General features: G+C 42.2%; 1 protein-coding gene across 1 annotated transcript in view; it reads right to left on the bottom strand.

Annotated features, from left to right (window-relative positions):
• Positions 1-13,873, bottom strand: part of rdh8a (retinol dehydrogenase 8a) — a 17,172-nt gene extending 3,299 nt beyond the window's left edge. The window contains exons 1-3 of the mRNA XM_063215095.1: positions 12,976-13,873; positions 8,183-8,344; positions 2,300-2,479 (exon numbers count right to left, since the gene is read on the bottom strand). Of these exons, the coding sequence (XP_063071165.1) occupies positions 2,300-2,479; positions 8,183-8,344; positions 12,976-13,081 (448 nt within the window). The 5' untranslated portion in view covers positions 13,082-13,873. The remainder of the gene's footprint in view (positions 1-2,299; positions 2,480-8,182; positions 8,345-12,975) is intronic.
• Positions 13,874-16,765: the final 2,892 nt, after the last annotated feature.

The following is a 16,765-nucleotide window of genomic DNA, read 5'->3' as shown; positions in this document are numbered from 1 at the left end:
AACAATTAATTCATATTCCCAGGGGACCTAGTGAAGGTGTGGTCTGTTGTAAAGGCGGGCGCCTTCACTATAGGCCTAAACTGCAGGGGGGAATCCTGTTTTGTGTTCATAGTACAGCCCTTGGAGGACTTTGTAAAAAAAATATAAATGTATATGTAAATTTATGAAAAGTGGCCCCTACAATGAAAAAGCTTCCTCACTCCTGATCTAAAGATTTTTGTGGGGTCTTTTATGACAGGACAGTTTGAGAGGTGGACAGGAAGCGAATGGGGAGAGAGATGGGGAGGGGTTGGCCAATGACCCGGGCCGGGAATGGAACCCGGGTTGGCCACATGGCAGATGAGTGCCCTACCGTTTGGCCATGGCAGGGCCTCTTCACCCCTGATCTTAACATTAACAAGGGCATTGACTCAAAAATAGAATCTTATTGATCACAACTTGACCTTCAATCCCAATACAAAACATGACCTATCTACTAGGTGAAGTCCCACTAAACTGTTTATAACTGATCACATTATTGACATACAGTACGGTAATCATTCTATGTAAGAAGTTCATTGAAATGATGAAAGCCCATCTGACAAAGGCAAAGCCCTCTGATTGTCAATATGTCAATGATATTCTTACTGTGGAAAAGAAACCTGGACAAAAAACATATATTCAGCATGTAGCTGAATTAATAACTATTTACTGAAAACTATGCTAATCCAAACCTTAAAAATCCAGCATTTTTTTGTTCATCATCAGACTTTGCCAGTTCACAAACTTATTTTTCAGTATTCACAATCATCAATTTCAAAAATTCCCTTTATCATTTCATGTACATGAAAGGTGGTACAGTCACCATATTCACTGGCCAGGCCAACTTAAACTTGCTGTGTCACAGATTTGACCGATCTTATTTTGCCAACAGTCCTTACATCAATAGCCATGTTTCAGGAAATGGGAAACGCCAATCTATGTATTTGTAAGCAGTATTTCTAAAAAAAAAAATGCTTTCAACAGCAGGAACACATGGCATTATCTTCCTAAAATTGCAGTGCAATGCCTTAAGATTTGCTTGGATGTTAGGCACGTTTCCAGGTTTTGGCCTGTGTATATATAGCAAAAGAGGGTGCTGTGCAAATCCTAGAGAAACAGTATGGTCATTCATCCAGCCAATGACATAATGACATGATGAAATCGGATCACGCCTAATAGCAGTGCAAAAGCTTGTGTGCTGCTTTCCCCACTGTACCTTGCTGGCGCTGCTCATGACGTCATTCATCCAGCTAGTGACATACAATATCATGATGAAATCGGATCACGCCTAATGTAATGTGCAGTCAAGGAACAGGGCTCTCTGAGCCAACCAGCCAAATGCTGGTGAAAATTCAGTTTGGCTGGTAGAAAAGAATACTTGTTAGCCACGTTGACCCATTAGAAAGTGTGTGTTTGGATTGTAAGATTAACATGTACTAGTAATTTTGGCTAGTGATTACTGCAGAAGCAAATGAGGGTGAGGGCCAAACAAATCACCCTGACCATATGACCAGAGGTAGCACACATATACTGTATATTATCATTTGTTCCAGCCTCATGGCGGACCAAATGTTTGCCATGTCTGGGCCGGATCTGGCCCACGGGCCGCCATCTGGAGACCATGGGTTTACTGAATGTGCAATACTAACCGCACAAATACACCTAGCGCGACAAGAGCGAGGCGAGCGACGGAAGTAATTGACTTTGTATTGAGTCGCGCAACAAAAGCGATTCTGGAGACTAGAGGCGATTCACGCGCCGAGAGCGACAGTTTGAAGTTGAAATCCTTTCAACTTTCTATGACGCGGTTCGGCGACCAGCCGCGACAGCCAATGACTGTATAGAGGTCAGTGAACACAGCCAATGGGAATGTTTGAAAGCTTTGCCTTCTGCTTGCAACGGACATACTGTAGTCGCTTCAATCGCTCGTATCACTCTTGCTGCACAGAAGCGATTCTCTGTCGCTTCAATCGCGTTGCGCTAGGTGTATTTGTGCGGGAAAGCTCTGTCTGGCAGGTGCTGCTTGCCGTACTCTACTTCGGAGAGAATAGAGAGAGAGAGAGGTTCCATTGGCCCATTGTTTCCGGGTTCTATTATGGCAAGGGGGAGAGGGGGGAAATCTCCCTTTAGGCAGACCTAAGGACTGTTCTATTCAATGCTAGGAGTATTATGACACGCCTCTTTAGGCAGACCGGAACCTGGTCAAGTTAGGTGCCCATAGCAACCTATCACATTGGCATATCTCTATACACTTATAGAATCTCTGCTACTACTGTACCTTGCAGGCCCATGACGCTGCTCATGACGACGATGTGGCCGGCCTTGCGCTTCTTCATGTCGGGCATCACCTCCTTGATCATGCGCACCACGCCGAAGAAGTTGGTATCGAACACCTTCTTCATCTCCTCCACGCTGATGCTCTCCAGGGGGCCCAGGAGACCGATCCCTGCATTGTTGACTAAACACACATGGAGAGAAGTTAGACTAATATGCACTGGCGTAACGCAAGTACTTCAGGCACCCCCTGCAAGCTACCAAGAATGAGCCCCAGAACGAAAAAAGAGGACCTAATATCATGTGTCGGGGGAACGTTTCTTCACCCATGTGGGGCCCCCACCTCGTGTGCCACCCCCATCCCCACCCCCTCGCGGGGGCTGCGGGGGTATACTTTACGCCCCTGCTTCTATGACTACTGTAAACTCCTCTGGGTGGCGCAGGAGACCAATCCCTGCATTGTTGACTAAACACACATGGCAAAATGCATAATTGTTTTGGCCTTTGTTTGGATAGGGAAATGAAGAACAGGACAGGAAGTGAGTGAGAGGGAGAGAGAGAGAGATGTGATTGGTTTGTAATATTACCCAGGCCGGACTCAAACCTGGGTCCCTATGGGCAACAGCCTTCATGTGGTACGGGCAGGGGCGTAGCAGCAAATTGTGGGCCCTATGTACAATCAGCTCCAATGGACCCCCCCCCAGCCATATATCTACATAAATCGAAAAGTGTGTGTGCCCCCTGCAGTGGATCCCGATCCATGTATTGACTAAACACATATAGAAAGACAAAAAGTCTAATTAAAGATGCCTAACTGTTCTGCAAAAGGTACTCCTGATTCCCGAAGCTAGACGCTAGTTCCTTTTTTCTGTGTGTGGAAAATCCTCACTGTAAACATGGGGACCTTCAGGAGAGATATTCACACTACTAATGTACACTGTTCTAGACTACAGAATATAGGAATATGTACAGTATATGAAGAGTTTCATTGTTTTGTCATTCGTTTTTGACTTTTGCATTTTGTTATTGGAAATGACTGTTCAGAAGTCCTATCATCTATGTGTGAATTCTTGCCATTCAAATATTTTGAGAACATACTTGCAATGGAATGCCCAATACAAAAATGTACATTTCCCAAAATTCTACAAAATGGATACACACCATTTTGCAATGAAACTCTTCATATGTTACAATTGTGTTAACAGTTATACCTGGAGCACTGAGAACAACTAGTAAATTCTTGATAGAGTAACAGGGTCACTTGTCCTGTGTTGACAAATAAAATAGAATGGAACCTTTCCGTGGTAACACTACGATAACGGTATTAACGGTTATAAAGCGTTATTACTTAGTAAGTAATGGACTAATTATAAACAACAACACATTTACAAAAGTTTGTAAATGAATACAACAGGCACACCTTCAGCTGTGAAAAGTGAGAGATTAAAATAGAAGGTAGAAGTGTCTGGTGGCAAACTGACATCACTCATCCAGCAGGAGCAGATTCACACTCTGATATGCAGTTGCACATCGGCTGTCTTATACTGTATACACGTTTAACAATATTTAAATAGGCTAGTGTGCCTTACTCATTCACAAACATTTGCAAATGTGATGTTTATAATGAGTTAATTCTTTACTAGGTGTTAATAAAGCATAATGTAACTTTATCACTAAGTGTTACTGTGGCTAAAATGTTGGAGAATGTAAAACAATATTTTAAACTTACAAACATTCCTACATAGAACATTGGGAAGTGCTATGGAATAGTTTTTTTGTAGATTTTTTTTGGTCTTTTTCGACTTTATTTGATAGGACAGTGTGAGAGGTGGACAGGAAACGAATTGGGAGAGAGACGGGGAGGGGTAGGCAAAGGACCCGGGCCGGGAACCAAACCCGGGTCAGCCGCATGGCCTATGAGTGCCCTACCGGTTGGCCACGGCAGGGCTGCTACGGAATTCTTAACAGGAGTAACATGATCCTGTGTTGTTGACTAAGCAAACATACCAAAACCTCTCAAAACCTTCTGCTGACATGGGAACCTCCATTTCCTTTGGAGGATTTGTTAGACTACTAATGTACACTATATTGATCTCACTAGATACTACAGAATCCAAGAACATATACAGTGCAACTTTCTTCTACATTTACATAACACACAGCCATACCCATACCCACGGCACTGGGAACTAAGACATTCTAGGAAATCCTTGATGGAGTCACTTGTCCTGTATTGTTCACTAAATGTTTAATCAAACACAGCAAAAACGTTTCTGTTAACATGTGGACCTATGGTTTAGGAAGCATCAGTCTGCCACTGTAGTCTAGAGGAAGTCACAATGTTAATTCATGTTTAGCATTGACTTTTGAATAGGAAAACCAACCTGTATCAGGTATTCTTTTTGAAGAACGGATCAAGAGATGCATTCTTGTTCAAGGATGAGATAAATTGCACACTCAGTGAGCATTCAACACTAACTACTGGAATATTCTTCATGGAGTAACAGGGTTTCTTGCCTTGCAGAGAGGTACCTGGTAGTGGACTGAATTCAGAACCACAGTGTTCCTTTGCACACCCTGATCACTAAACCACTGGACCATCAACACCCTAAACACAGACGCAGTATGGATGAGACTCAGACCATTGCATGAAAATGAGGGAAATGATTTAGTTTGACATTCCAACCTGCTATGCTACAGTTAAGCATTATTTATTATGCTCACCCGTATCTTATCTAATCTGCACTTCAACGTTCCCATTGATGTGCTGATGATATGCCACTGCAGTAGCATACAGCAAACAGAAAACATCCTCCCTGTGCAGTATATTATTTGCTTTTTTTCTTTGCTATTAATTGCTGAAAGTACAACTTTTTGCGCAACATTTTTGAACAGCTTTGGCAGTTACAGTCTTTGGCATGCAAACAAGCCATAGCACTTCTGCCATGTTTGGGCGCCAGTCACTTGCAAAAAAACAAAACCACATGACTTCCCCTCCGAGTCTCCGACTGACGATAGCAGCCAGACACTCAGCTCTTACCGACTGCTTTGCCACTGCACTGGCGTGACTAATGGGGTGGATAATTAAGGCTGACGTACGTAGGTTGTGTGATGTAACTATAACCACATGGGGTCATTCCATGACTTGGAGGATACAGATGAGATGACACTGGCGTCCCTGGCCCTGCCACTGATATGGGATAAAGAGGTTAGTACTGCTTGGGAGTGGTTTAGCCGTGGTCTGTCTGGGGCTAAGTTCATCCAGGCACCAACATAATTTCACCACTGTCCAGCAGAAATAAAATCTAAATCAGTACTACTGGTCAGTCTCCATGAGTATATGTATGATACATTATGTAATAGCCAACTTTAATGTGTAAATTATTATTTATTTAGAACATAGAGTGGAGACAGAAGGTTTTTGTCTGACAGTGACATTACAGTGCATGGACTTTCCTTCCCACAACTATTCCTCTACCCAAACATAGCAAGGCTGCTTTTGAGCGGTGGAAAATTCCCAGTAAATTTCCAAAACGTTGCAATGGACCCTTAAGTAAGGGAATGCTAGTTATCATCAACATTTCACATTGATTCTTTTCCACAGGCACTGGGGAATTTATACGTATTGTAAGGAATTAACTGGATTCTTAATTACATATTATATTACTGTATATCCCAATACCTACTGAATATTGTTTTATCATAAGCAACTTTAAGAATGCTCAGTTATTTCATCAACATTTTTTTTTATTTTCATTTAATAAACAATTCTATAACTGAATGTGCATGAACATGTGAGCTCAGAAAATGAGCTTAAAGAGTTCAGACTTTGTGGAATCCTTGTGCATGTGATAGCTGCATGTACTATATGTAGGATGCATGACCTCGGAAAATCAGGAGGAAATGTTATGCTATGGCTCAGTGATCAAGCCATTAAGCCTATTTACTAGCCATAGTTTTGTCATCAGCTGTTTTTGTTTTTTTTATCACGATACTGTATATCTAAACTCAGAAGAACATCAGTACCATTACCGTGTTCTGCATGAAAATAAGTCAGACAAATAGAAACTGAGTAACTGAGAAACAATGGATGCCCAAGGGACAAACAACAAAATACGGGCAACTGATATGGTATACCTTATAATAAGATTCCTGCCAAAGTGGCTAGTGACACTGGCATGACCACTAGTCCAACCAAATTATTCTAACAATTGGCTAGTAGGCAGGTGTTAATGTCAGCCCTGAATGTATGAACATGAGGATCTGTATTGTGAGCTCAGAAAAGGACCTTTTTAGGCTTCAGACTTCGTGGAATCATTCTGCATGTGATGACGGCACGTACATAGGGAGCATGACCTCAGAGGCTCTGGAGCAGTGGTTCTCAAACTTTTTTGAACAAACACCCCCTTGCCCTCATCATAAGCCTGTCAACGCCTCGCTTAGTATTGAAAAATAAAGACTAATGCCCCCCAATGGGAACTAAGCCCCGCCCCCACTCAGCTGTATCCTTCTCATCCCCCCCCCACAGGGCGTCTCAACGCCCCCTGGGGGACTGTAGCGCCCCTGTTGAGAAATGTGGTTCTGTGGTTGAGGAACAGCATGCTATACTCCACAGTTTTCCCATAAAATTCATTATTTTATCCAAAAATGAGTGTTTCTTTTATTAATTCTACCCTTAACTCCTAAGACAAGGACTCTGTTTTAAATTTGCTGTTACCAGAATGGCGATTACCAAGTTGCAATGATGACGCTGTGTACTATAGTAGTGTAGTGCTGTTGTAGCAAAGTCTTTTCGATGACTAGTGCAACTTTCCACTGGCTGAACACATTATGAGGCTACAGACATACTTATGGAAATCAACTTTGAAAATTCCCAATTCACACACATGCACGCGCACGCGCACGCGCACGCACACGCACACACAAACACACACGCACAGAGCCACGCACACACGCATGCACGGACGCACGTACGCACAAACGCACACTCCTCATCAACATGGGAACAAGAAATGGGACATCTATGGCCAAATGTTAGGTAGTTTTAAGATTTGAAGGTTGCAGGTTCACTTCCCCACCCTAACCATAGAGAAAAGTGCCTTTGAACAACGAACCTAACCCACACTGCTCCTGGGACTGTAAATGTAACCGTTACCCTGTCCCTAAGAACCTATACACCACTCTGGATAAAAGTGCAGTGTAACATACAACACAGCAAAAACAATGCAGTGTTAATTCAACACCTAGAGAGTCGATCTACCATCATCTAGAGCAGAGGTTCTTAACCTGGGGTGCCGGCACCCCCTGGGGGTGCGCCAGAGACTGCAGGGGTTGCACAGAATTTTGTCTGCATTGAGGTTGTGACCATAATTCAGCTCGGGAACATTATAGCTAGGTCCCTATTTCATTAAGGTATTGATCAATGTCTCAAGCAAGAATCATTGTAATGAATGACTTAAATAATTTCTCGTGCGTTTACATGGTTACACGTACATTTGGGTTGGGGGTGCAAGGCTTTGCTTTGGGCACAGGCAAAGGGGTGCTTAAAGAAGAAAAAGTTAAGAACCACTGATCTAGAGTGTTGAATGAACACAGCATTTTCTTACTGTGTAGAAATACCTGATGCCAACACAGCCCTCATAGAAAGAGTGATCCACTAACCACTAGGTGAACCCTTTTCTATCACCCAATAAGTGATGACATGTCCAAAACCCGCGCCCATCACTCTTAAAAACACACTCTTCAATAACACTCTTCAATAGACATCACATCACCCCATGGCCCATGTTAAAGCTCACCGCAGCGCCTGGATTACGTAAGAGATTAGGTTGCTGCACAGCACTGGGTAACTGCAGAGCACAACACTGATGTACTGTGCTGTACTCACTGAGGATGTCAATATGTCGGTCTTTGACACTGTCGATGCACTGCTTGACCGACTCGTCGCTGCAGACGTCCAGTGGCTGTAGGGTGAGGGTCTTCCCGTAGGTGTCCCCCGCCGCCTCAACCAGCTTGTCCTTCTTCTTAAGATCGCGCATGGTGGCAATGACTGTGGAAATGAAAAAAGAGTAGAGCAGAGTAGAGTTGAGTAGAATAGAATAGAATAGAGTAGAGAGGAGTACAGTAGAATAGAATACAGTAGAGTAGAGTAGAATAGAGTACAGTACAGTACAGTACAATACAGCACAGTACAGTATGAGCAGAATAGAGTAGTGTAGAATACAATAGAGTAGAGTAGAGTAGAATGCAACAGAGATAGAGTAGAGTATGAGTAGAGTAGTATAGAATAGAATAGAGTGGAATAGAATAGAATAGAATAGAATAGAATAGAATAGAATAGAATAGAATATGAGTAGAGTTGTTTAGTGTAGAATAGAATACAGTAGAGTAGAGCAGAGCAGAGTAGAGTAGAGTAGAGTAGAATAGAGTATGAGTAGAGTAGAGTGGAGTAGAGTAGAGTATGAGTAGAGAGGAGTACAGTAGAGCAAGGTAGAGAGCAAAGTAGAGTAGAATGAAGTAGAGTACATACACATACCTTTGGTGTCTCGTCAATATAATACCATACGGTACGTATTAGATAGACACTGCTTGACAAATCACGTATATTACACACAACTGAATACATAGAGACATATCAACGTAATGAACAGGAAGTGTGAATAGGGAGTATGAATAAGGGAATTAATAAAAGTCTGGCATGGCAATTCAATGTTCTAACCCCTGTGGCCTAATGGCTGTAGCCAGGCTGTGCCCTCCTAGTGACACAACACTCTCAGCTTGCAACTAGTCAGGTCAAGAGCAATGCAAAATACTTTCTGAGTTCCCGTATTTTCGGGAACTCAGAAAGTATTTTGCATTGCTCTTGACCTGACTCTTGAACTCCTCCCACTTTGTCGGTAAGAAAACAACCACAAGCAAACCAAGGGAGGCGGGTTAACCATGCCGTTTGGGAAATGTTAATTGCTATGCTCTTGGTCAGACCAAGTCTCGAAGAGATTTGAACGTCGATGATAATCAGGCTATAATGGCTGGGTATTTGGTCTTTGATCCAGGCTGTTACAGGTTTCATATTACATTACATTACATTACATTTACACTTTTTTAAATTCAAAGCGACTTACATGTATTTTAGGTACAGGGTATTGGCTACAGACCCTGGAGCAACGCTAGGTTAGGTGCCTTGCTCAAGGGAACTTCAGCCATGGATGAAGGTGCTGGTAGGGGTGGGATTTAAACCTGCAACCCTCTGATCTGAAGACCAGCGCTCTAACCATTGAGGCATGGCTGCCCTCTTATCCCGCATCCTTGCACTTTTATTTGTATTTTTCATGTGCTTTTATTTAGGGATGCACCGATACCGATACTGGTATCGGTATCGGCACCCGATACTGCTCATTATACTTGTACTCGTACTCGTCAAGCACTTGCCGATACCAGAAACGATACTGCTATTACTCAAAACAATGCAAAATCTTGTCACGTTCTGTGGACTTGAAAGCAGCATGGAAAAAAGTGCCACCTCATACATTTACTAACATTTAAATCTACATGGAAATGGACAATAGAAATATCACAGGTGGAAAAAAACAAGGCCATGCATTTATTTTCATTGTGTTTTGGTGGTAAAAGGTATCGGTATCGGTACTCGGTATCGGCAAGTACACACAGTAGCCTCTTACTGCAGATGGGGTCGCCGGCGGGACTATTCACTATTTGCTGAAAATACTCAACTACATCATAACAACATTGCTATGACAGTGCCGAGAGCCTTAAGTAACAGATTAAGACATAGACATTACAATTTTGGTGACAGTAAGGTTATAACATAGGTGCTGCGCTAAGGGGTTAATGTACTCGTACTTGTATCGGTTTTCAAAAAAGTGGTATCGGTGCATCCCTACTTTTATTAGTCTTGTACACCAGTCTTCTTATCTTCCTGTCTTCAGCTTAGTTAATTTTTCTAAATGTAAAATGTTTCAAACGTCATGTATTACTTACATTATTGTTACTATTACTGCCACTTTTAGCCGTGGGGAGAATAAAAGCATCAACTTTCAATCATTCCTGTTTTACAAATGCGTTGCTATTGTTGCTGGTGTTATGGACATGGTGTCCTGATTACACAACAAAATACATGTCAGGGAAATGGACAATCCTGTGTGTGTGTGATGATTATTAACAAACCTGTTGCTTGCTTTTGTCTATTATCCATTAACCACACATACCCTATATAATAACACTGACTAACCTACTTTCAGACAACCCTCACACACACACACACACACACACACACACACACACACACACACACACACACACACACACACACACACACACACACACACACACACACACACACACACACACACACACACACACACACACACTTCTTCTCTATCACAGCCACTCATACAAAAGTATTGCATGATTTACTTGATACTCTCCTAAAAATAAAATGCTCCAAAATAATTTCCAGTGAACTTGTCAAGACATGTAAGTAAGCAAGTGGTTTGGCCATTAGCTTGACATAACTCTCAGACCCTTATGGAACATGGACCTGTCCATACAAGTAACCCACACACAGACACACACAGACACAGACACAGACACAGATACACAGACACAGACACAGATACACACACACACACACACACACACACACACACACACACACACACACACACACACACACACACACACACACACACACACACACACACACACACACACACACACACACACACACAGAGATAGTGCCTCAGTCTATATCGTTGGAGGGCTTGTTGGGCTGTCTTATCAGAATTGCAGCTTATCTAAGCCACAGAGACCAGGGCGTAATCTCTGAGTTTCATCTCTCTAATCGTACAGAAAAGCTAGGCATCACGAATGGATTACTCACAGGCTTAATGGAAAAGCCACAACAGCATTAAGTCAACTGCTGCCCCACGTCGGACTGTGAAACAATTCAATAATTGCATAATTCCAATGTTATGCTGCACTATAAAAGACAGACACTATGTAACACGCACACCACAGTGAATGTGTGTGGAAAAGCTGAAAAATAAAATTGATCCAATAAATTGGTATCTATTAAAGTTTTAAAATCACGACAGCAATCTTCCCACAGGAAAATGTGCCAGTTTATTAAACAGAAGAATGCATCAAGTTGCTTTTTAACGAAAGTTTGTAGTTGAATGAGTCTGATTGTTGGAGTCATCCCTTTCCAAATTTGGGACTTAAACTTTTAAGCTATGAGGACACACATTTCTCCAAAATCCAGCGAAAGCTCTAATTGCTCAAAGTCTCTTTCTTTCTCTCCACCCCCCACCCTCTTTTGTTACCCATAATCCTCCTGTGATCCCAGGGGGAGCAGCTAGGGACAAGTTTCATTCAATTAGCTGCCATTCATTTCACTGACATGCTTTAACGCACCCTTTCAACAGGCAGACAGCACTGACTCCGGTCTGGAGCCACTCTACTCTCCCCTTTATTGTGGAATGGGAAGGAAGTCTCTATGCAACAGGAAAACAAAACACCTCTAACACTGTAAATGTGGACACCTTCAGGTGACAGGTGTGATGACAGACAGAGGAGAGACTGTAGTGTGTACCCCTGAACAGTCTTTTTTTAGGTGTCCATGCACCTGAGTTCTGCCAGCTAGGGGACAAGCTTTCTCCAAACATTTCTTTGTGGAGTAGCCACACACCATACAAGTGCCTTGCTTGTTGAGCAGCACAACTGCTCCATTGTTCTCCCAGTGGCCTGAACTGTAAGGCCTGGGCAGCTTAAACATTCTTAAGTGGACCACACTGCCGAGAAACGGAATTCCTTGTTGGGAGGGCTTCCCTAAAATTGGCATATGCCACTGGTGCTCATTAAAAACACAACACATGGTTTAATCTCTGAAGATTTCTTACTAGCCCGGGCACACACGGACGGATCCACTATGATGCAACTCTCCCCTATTCCGGAAAACAGGGCAAAGTTCAACAACTTTTTTTTCTCGAGAAGAGGTGTTATGGCGCCTACCTCTGTCTCACGGTAGTAAATCATAACATCTGACCTAAATAACTACTAAACCTGAAAGCCACTTTAACCAAATTTGTGAAGGCACACAACGATGTTTTTTTAGATGACCAGAGACAAGGTATGGGAGTCTACTGGGCCAGGAAATCCCAAGAAACGTCAAGCAACCCCAGCTTTTTTAGAGTGAGCCCTCGCTTGTTCAGGTCTCAAACTTTGTCCCTCTCCCAACACTCGGTCTCTTGAGCGCTATAGGCACATTAGATACGCCACTAAACCGGGGCAGCGGTCTACAATTCAGAGCGATAAAGGAGGCTTTGTTCTGGAGAAGTCACTTGAAAGAGAGAACTGGCAGTCTTTCTAGTGATCTCGCCCTGGAAATCGGCATCCTTACCCTGGAAACTGCACTTTGAGATGGTGATAGCTGTGGGAGGGTGTTGAGAGTCCGAAAGGAAGATGTTCGCAACAGTCTGAGTTTAATGAATTGATTAAAGATAGTTTTGCAACGTCAGAAATCGTACAGCGTGCTCTTGTTTACATTTTGAAACGATTAACGTGGGATTGAAATGTCGCGACATTTAACTAAAGGAAACACCCCCAGCACGCATATTAAAGAAGTAGAATGAATGCAACGAGATGTAAAGAGAGGGCATTTACCATGGTAACGTTTCTTCTCATCTTTGGCAAGCAGGACAGCAATCTGCAACCCAATTCCGGAGGAGCAACCGGTGATCAGTACCACTTTTTGCCCACTGCTCGCCATGGTGTGCGCCCTTATGACTGAGTCCCTACTCTGGAGAGTTGTCGCCGAGCAAGTCCGATCCTGGGACTTTTAAAACTAAAGCGGATCATGCAGAAAGGCGCCCATGTGAGCAATGTAGTCACATGTCAAATAGACGTTCGACCAGCAGGAAAACCCAGTACACTGTGACGATTTCACTGGGCATCAACAGGGAGAGTTACTCCACACGGTGTTACAATGGTTATTGGATTGTTATTGATGAAAACGCGTAGCCGATGTTTACGCACAGGCGCGTTCCCTCGGGCGCACGCATGTGTCCTTACATGTAGGAGTGATTGTGAGTAACGACGACGAGGATACTACTTTCAGACAGGAAGGTTTTCATAACTGCTGCCTGCATAGGCTAATCTTGAAGTATTGCGCAACAGTTAATGAGAAGCCCAAGGGATCCTGGAGTAAACTACTGTTATGGCATCTTCTGATATCGCACATTGCTTCCACTCTTTCACTCTGCACTGCCTTATAACATAGATTTGAATAGTGCTGTGGATATATTTTATTGATGTCTAAAACATTCAGGTGTAAAGCGTCCTACTTTAATACACATAATGCACATTGCAAGACAGAATCGACATATTGCACACACACTGCGTGGAGGCATTAAACAGATGCCATTTTTTCCACACTCCTGCAAACATAAACTCAACATGGATACATTGGCCCACCCTGTAGCCTACAATGTTAGGGACAAAAGAAACACAGAATTATGTTGTGGTGTATATTCTTCAATATTAATTATCATTTTCTATAATAAACCACTGCATAAACGCATATTTTGGTCAAACATGGGCAAATCTTATCTTTAAAAAGAAAAAAAAAACTTGTTTGTATCATCTTAACAAAGACTTGTGCAATTCCAAGGTAAACGCCTGTTTATGTAATGTTGAAGATACCATGGAGGTGATAGGAGGGGGGATTTGTGAGTGTGTGGATGTCACAACAACAAAGCGCTTGGCATTTGTGTAATCAGTGTAAGCTCTCTGTTCAGTAGTTTTCCCCTAAGACTTTTTGTGATCTAATTTGCAGTGGAATTTTTTTGAAAGGACATGGAATAGGGCGACATCTTTTTTTGTACAAGGAAAGTCTTACGCAGCTCTTGTTCATTTTCAATTTATGATAATGTTAAAGTGTATACTGTATGTTGACAGTCAAACCAATAACACTATGGCTACACATCGAAATATATTGTATTACTCAATGTACTGGGATAGCTGTGCATGTATGTAGGCCTTTCATGATCAGATGGTGGCCTGTACCCTCATTAAAGTAAATTCAGTTTCGGCTTTTCGAGATAGAAGTTCATCCAGGCAATCCAAACAAGGTGTCCAAGCGAGAAGTTACATTAAAAAGGTTAACTAGGTTTACTAGGCTAGGATTACACAAAGGCAACATATTTTGACCTCACACACAGCAAGACCTGTGTGTGAGGCCGAAATGTGCTTTTTAAATTTAAACCTTGCACAATATTATTAAAGGTTTTTTAATGTAACTTCTGACTTGGACACCTTGTTTGGAGTGCCTGGATGAACTTCTCTCTCTTGATGAACTTATCCCCGATTTCCAAGAGCACCCAACAAACTAAATTATAAATTACATTTATAATAACAGAAAGGTGAATGATATTACATTATGACACTTAAATGATGTATAAAGTGTACTGTATTGGCACCATGACTTTTTACACTCTGATTTTGTGTGAGAGAACATTATTGTTTCATGTATAGTTTTACCTTTGCCAAATGTTTCTTGTTGTGAATATGAGCAATTCTTCCACAAAGTAGATATTTGCAGATCCCCTCTTATTCTGAAATTCTTCATGCAATTTGAGAGTTCTAAAAAAAAGATGTTAAAATTCGTTGACTCTGCTGCCCCCTTGTGTTATAAATATTGTAATGCAGTATACAAAAATGTTCAATGGGGAAATCGTTCAAGCCACATTACAATAACACTTGGCCATTTAGGCCTGTGTGAATTTCGATGGCATCTGAAAAGTTAGTGGATAAATACCAAATTAATACCAAGACCATTTCTAGGAAGAAACACTGGGAGAATTTTTTTTTTTTTTTTTTTTAAAGCCTGTCAGACTGGAAAATGTCCCCTGGGGGGTCAGCAAGTTGAGAGGAATTGAGGTTTGTGGCTGGAGTGGTTTGAGAGGTGTCAAGGTGCAGGTGACAAGATCACCAGCTTTGCAGCCAGAGGGCAAAGGTCACACTCACAGGCAGCCTTATCCTGTTGGGGCTTGTTGGCCACTGCACAGGAGCCCACAGCTGCAGCGTCATAAAGTTACTTTGGAAATAACTATAGCCAACAAGCACATCTCCTTTCTCTGGCTCTCTGTGTCTGTGTCTCTGGCTCTCAGTGTCTTTGTCTGTGTCTGTGTCTCTGTCTCTTTGTGTCTCTGTCTCTCTCTGCCTTCTGTAAACTGTATTCTATGTTTTTGGAGCACTTTGGCGTCAACTGTTGTAAATATGCTACAGAAAAAAAAGACTAGACTTGACAACGACTTGACTTTCTCTGAGTGTCTGTCTGTCTTTTTCACTGTCTTCCCCTCTGTTCCCCTGTTCTTTTCCATGTCTGTGTTTTTCCACTGTGTCTGCTTTCACTCCCCTATTTTTCTAACCTCTTCTTACCCCCAACATTGTTGTCATGATGTAACAGATCAGTAACAGACCACACATCTTTGCCTTCAGAGGTATTCTCTTGTCTTCCACTGCCATTGAGTGCATGGTATGTTATTTAATGGTCAGGCTCCATTGGAATTCAACCATCCATTAAGCAGTTATTGATTTTGCCGTCTGCATAGGTTTGTAAGTGGTCAGCAATAGCTGGCCTACAGGGCAAACTGCAGCTGATCAATGATGTGGGGTCAATGTTTTCTCTTAATAGGACATGTTCAAAAGCCTGATAAAGTTCTTTGTGTCCCCTGGTGTCATCATCAATGTCCATGTTGAGAAATATAACCTTGACTGGAGGTGTTTGTGCTGTTTTGAGTACATTTTCAAAATATTTTCTCCACGAACGCCCCTGTCTTGGCATCACAACCAAAAAAATAGAACAACCCCAATACCATGCAAACAGCTAACAGCAGACATAAGTAGTGTGATGTAGGCCTATGTACATAGGAACACTTTGATATTGGTTATACTCTCTACAGCAGTGTTTCTCAAACTTTTTCAGACAGAGGACCACTCTGTCGCCCCAAAAATATTCAGGGACCACCTGTCAACTGAATTGACAGTTGAGGGGTGCTAATTTGACACTGCTAATTTCGATGCAGATAACTTGCCTTTTACTCACATTACAAGTCTGTCTCATTATGGTTAACATAAGACTTCGGCTATATTTAGCTTTGTGATTATGATACAAATATAGCTATAGATATCGTCTTGAAAAAGTAGGAATACCCTCGTGGACCACCTGAGCTCTGTTGCGGACCACCAGTGTTCCCCGGACCACACTTTGAGAATCACTGCTCTACAGTATAGCCTCACCCTAACCCTAACCCCGTAAACTTTTGGCCCTGTGGACAGCTCAAGGATGGAAATCTTGACAATATGTATGTGCATTCACTGCATACATTATAATCAATGTCTGTGAAGTAAAGTAAGTAGGAGTTAATTGAGTAAAATGAAACAAAGGGTCCAA

Source organism: Engraulis encrasicolus, chromosome 2 (genome assembly GCF_034702125.1).
Source record: "Engraulis encrasicolus isolate BLACKSEA-1 chromosome 2, IST_EnEncr_1.0, whole genome shotgun sequence".
NCBI lineage: Eukaryota > Metazoa > Chordata > Actinopteri > Clupeiformes > Engraulidae > Engraulis > Engraulis encrasicolus.
This window is presented reverse-complemented; position numbering and strand designations above follow the sequence as displayed.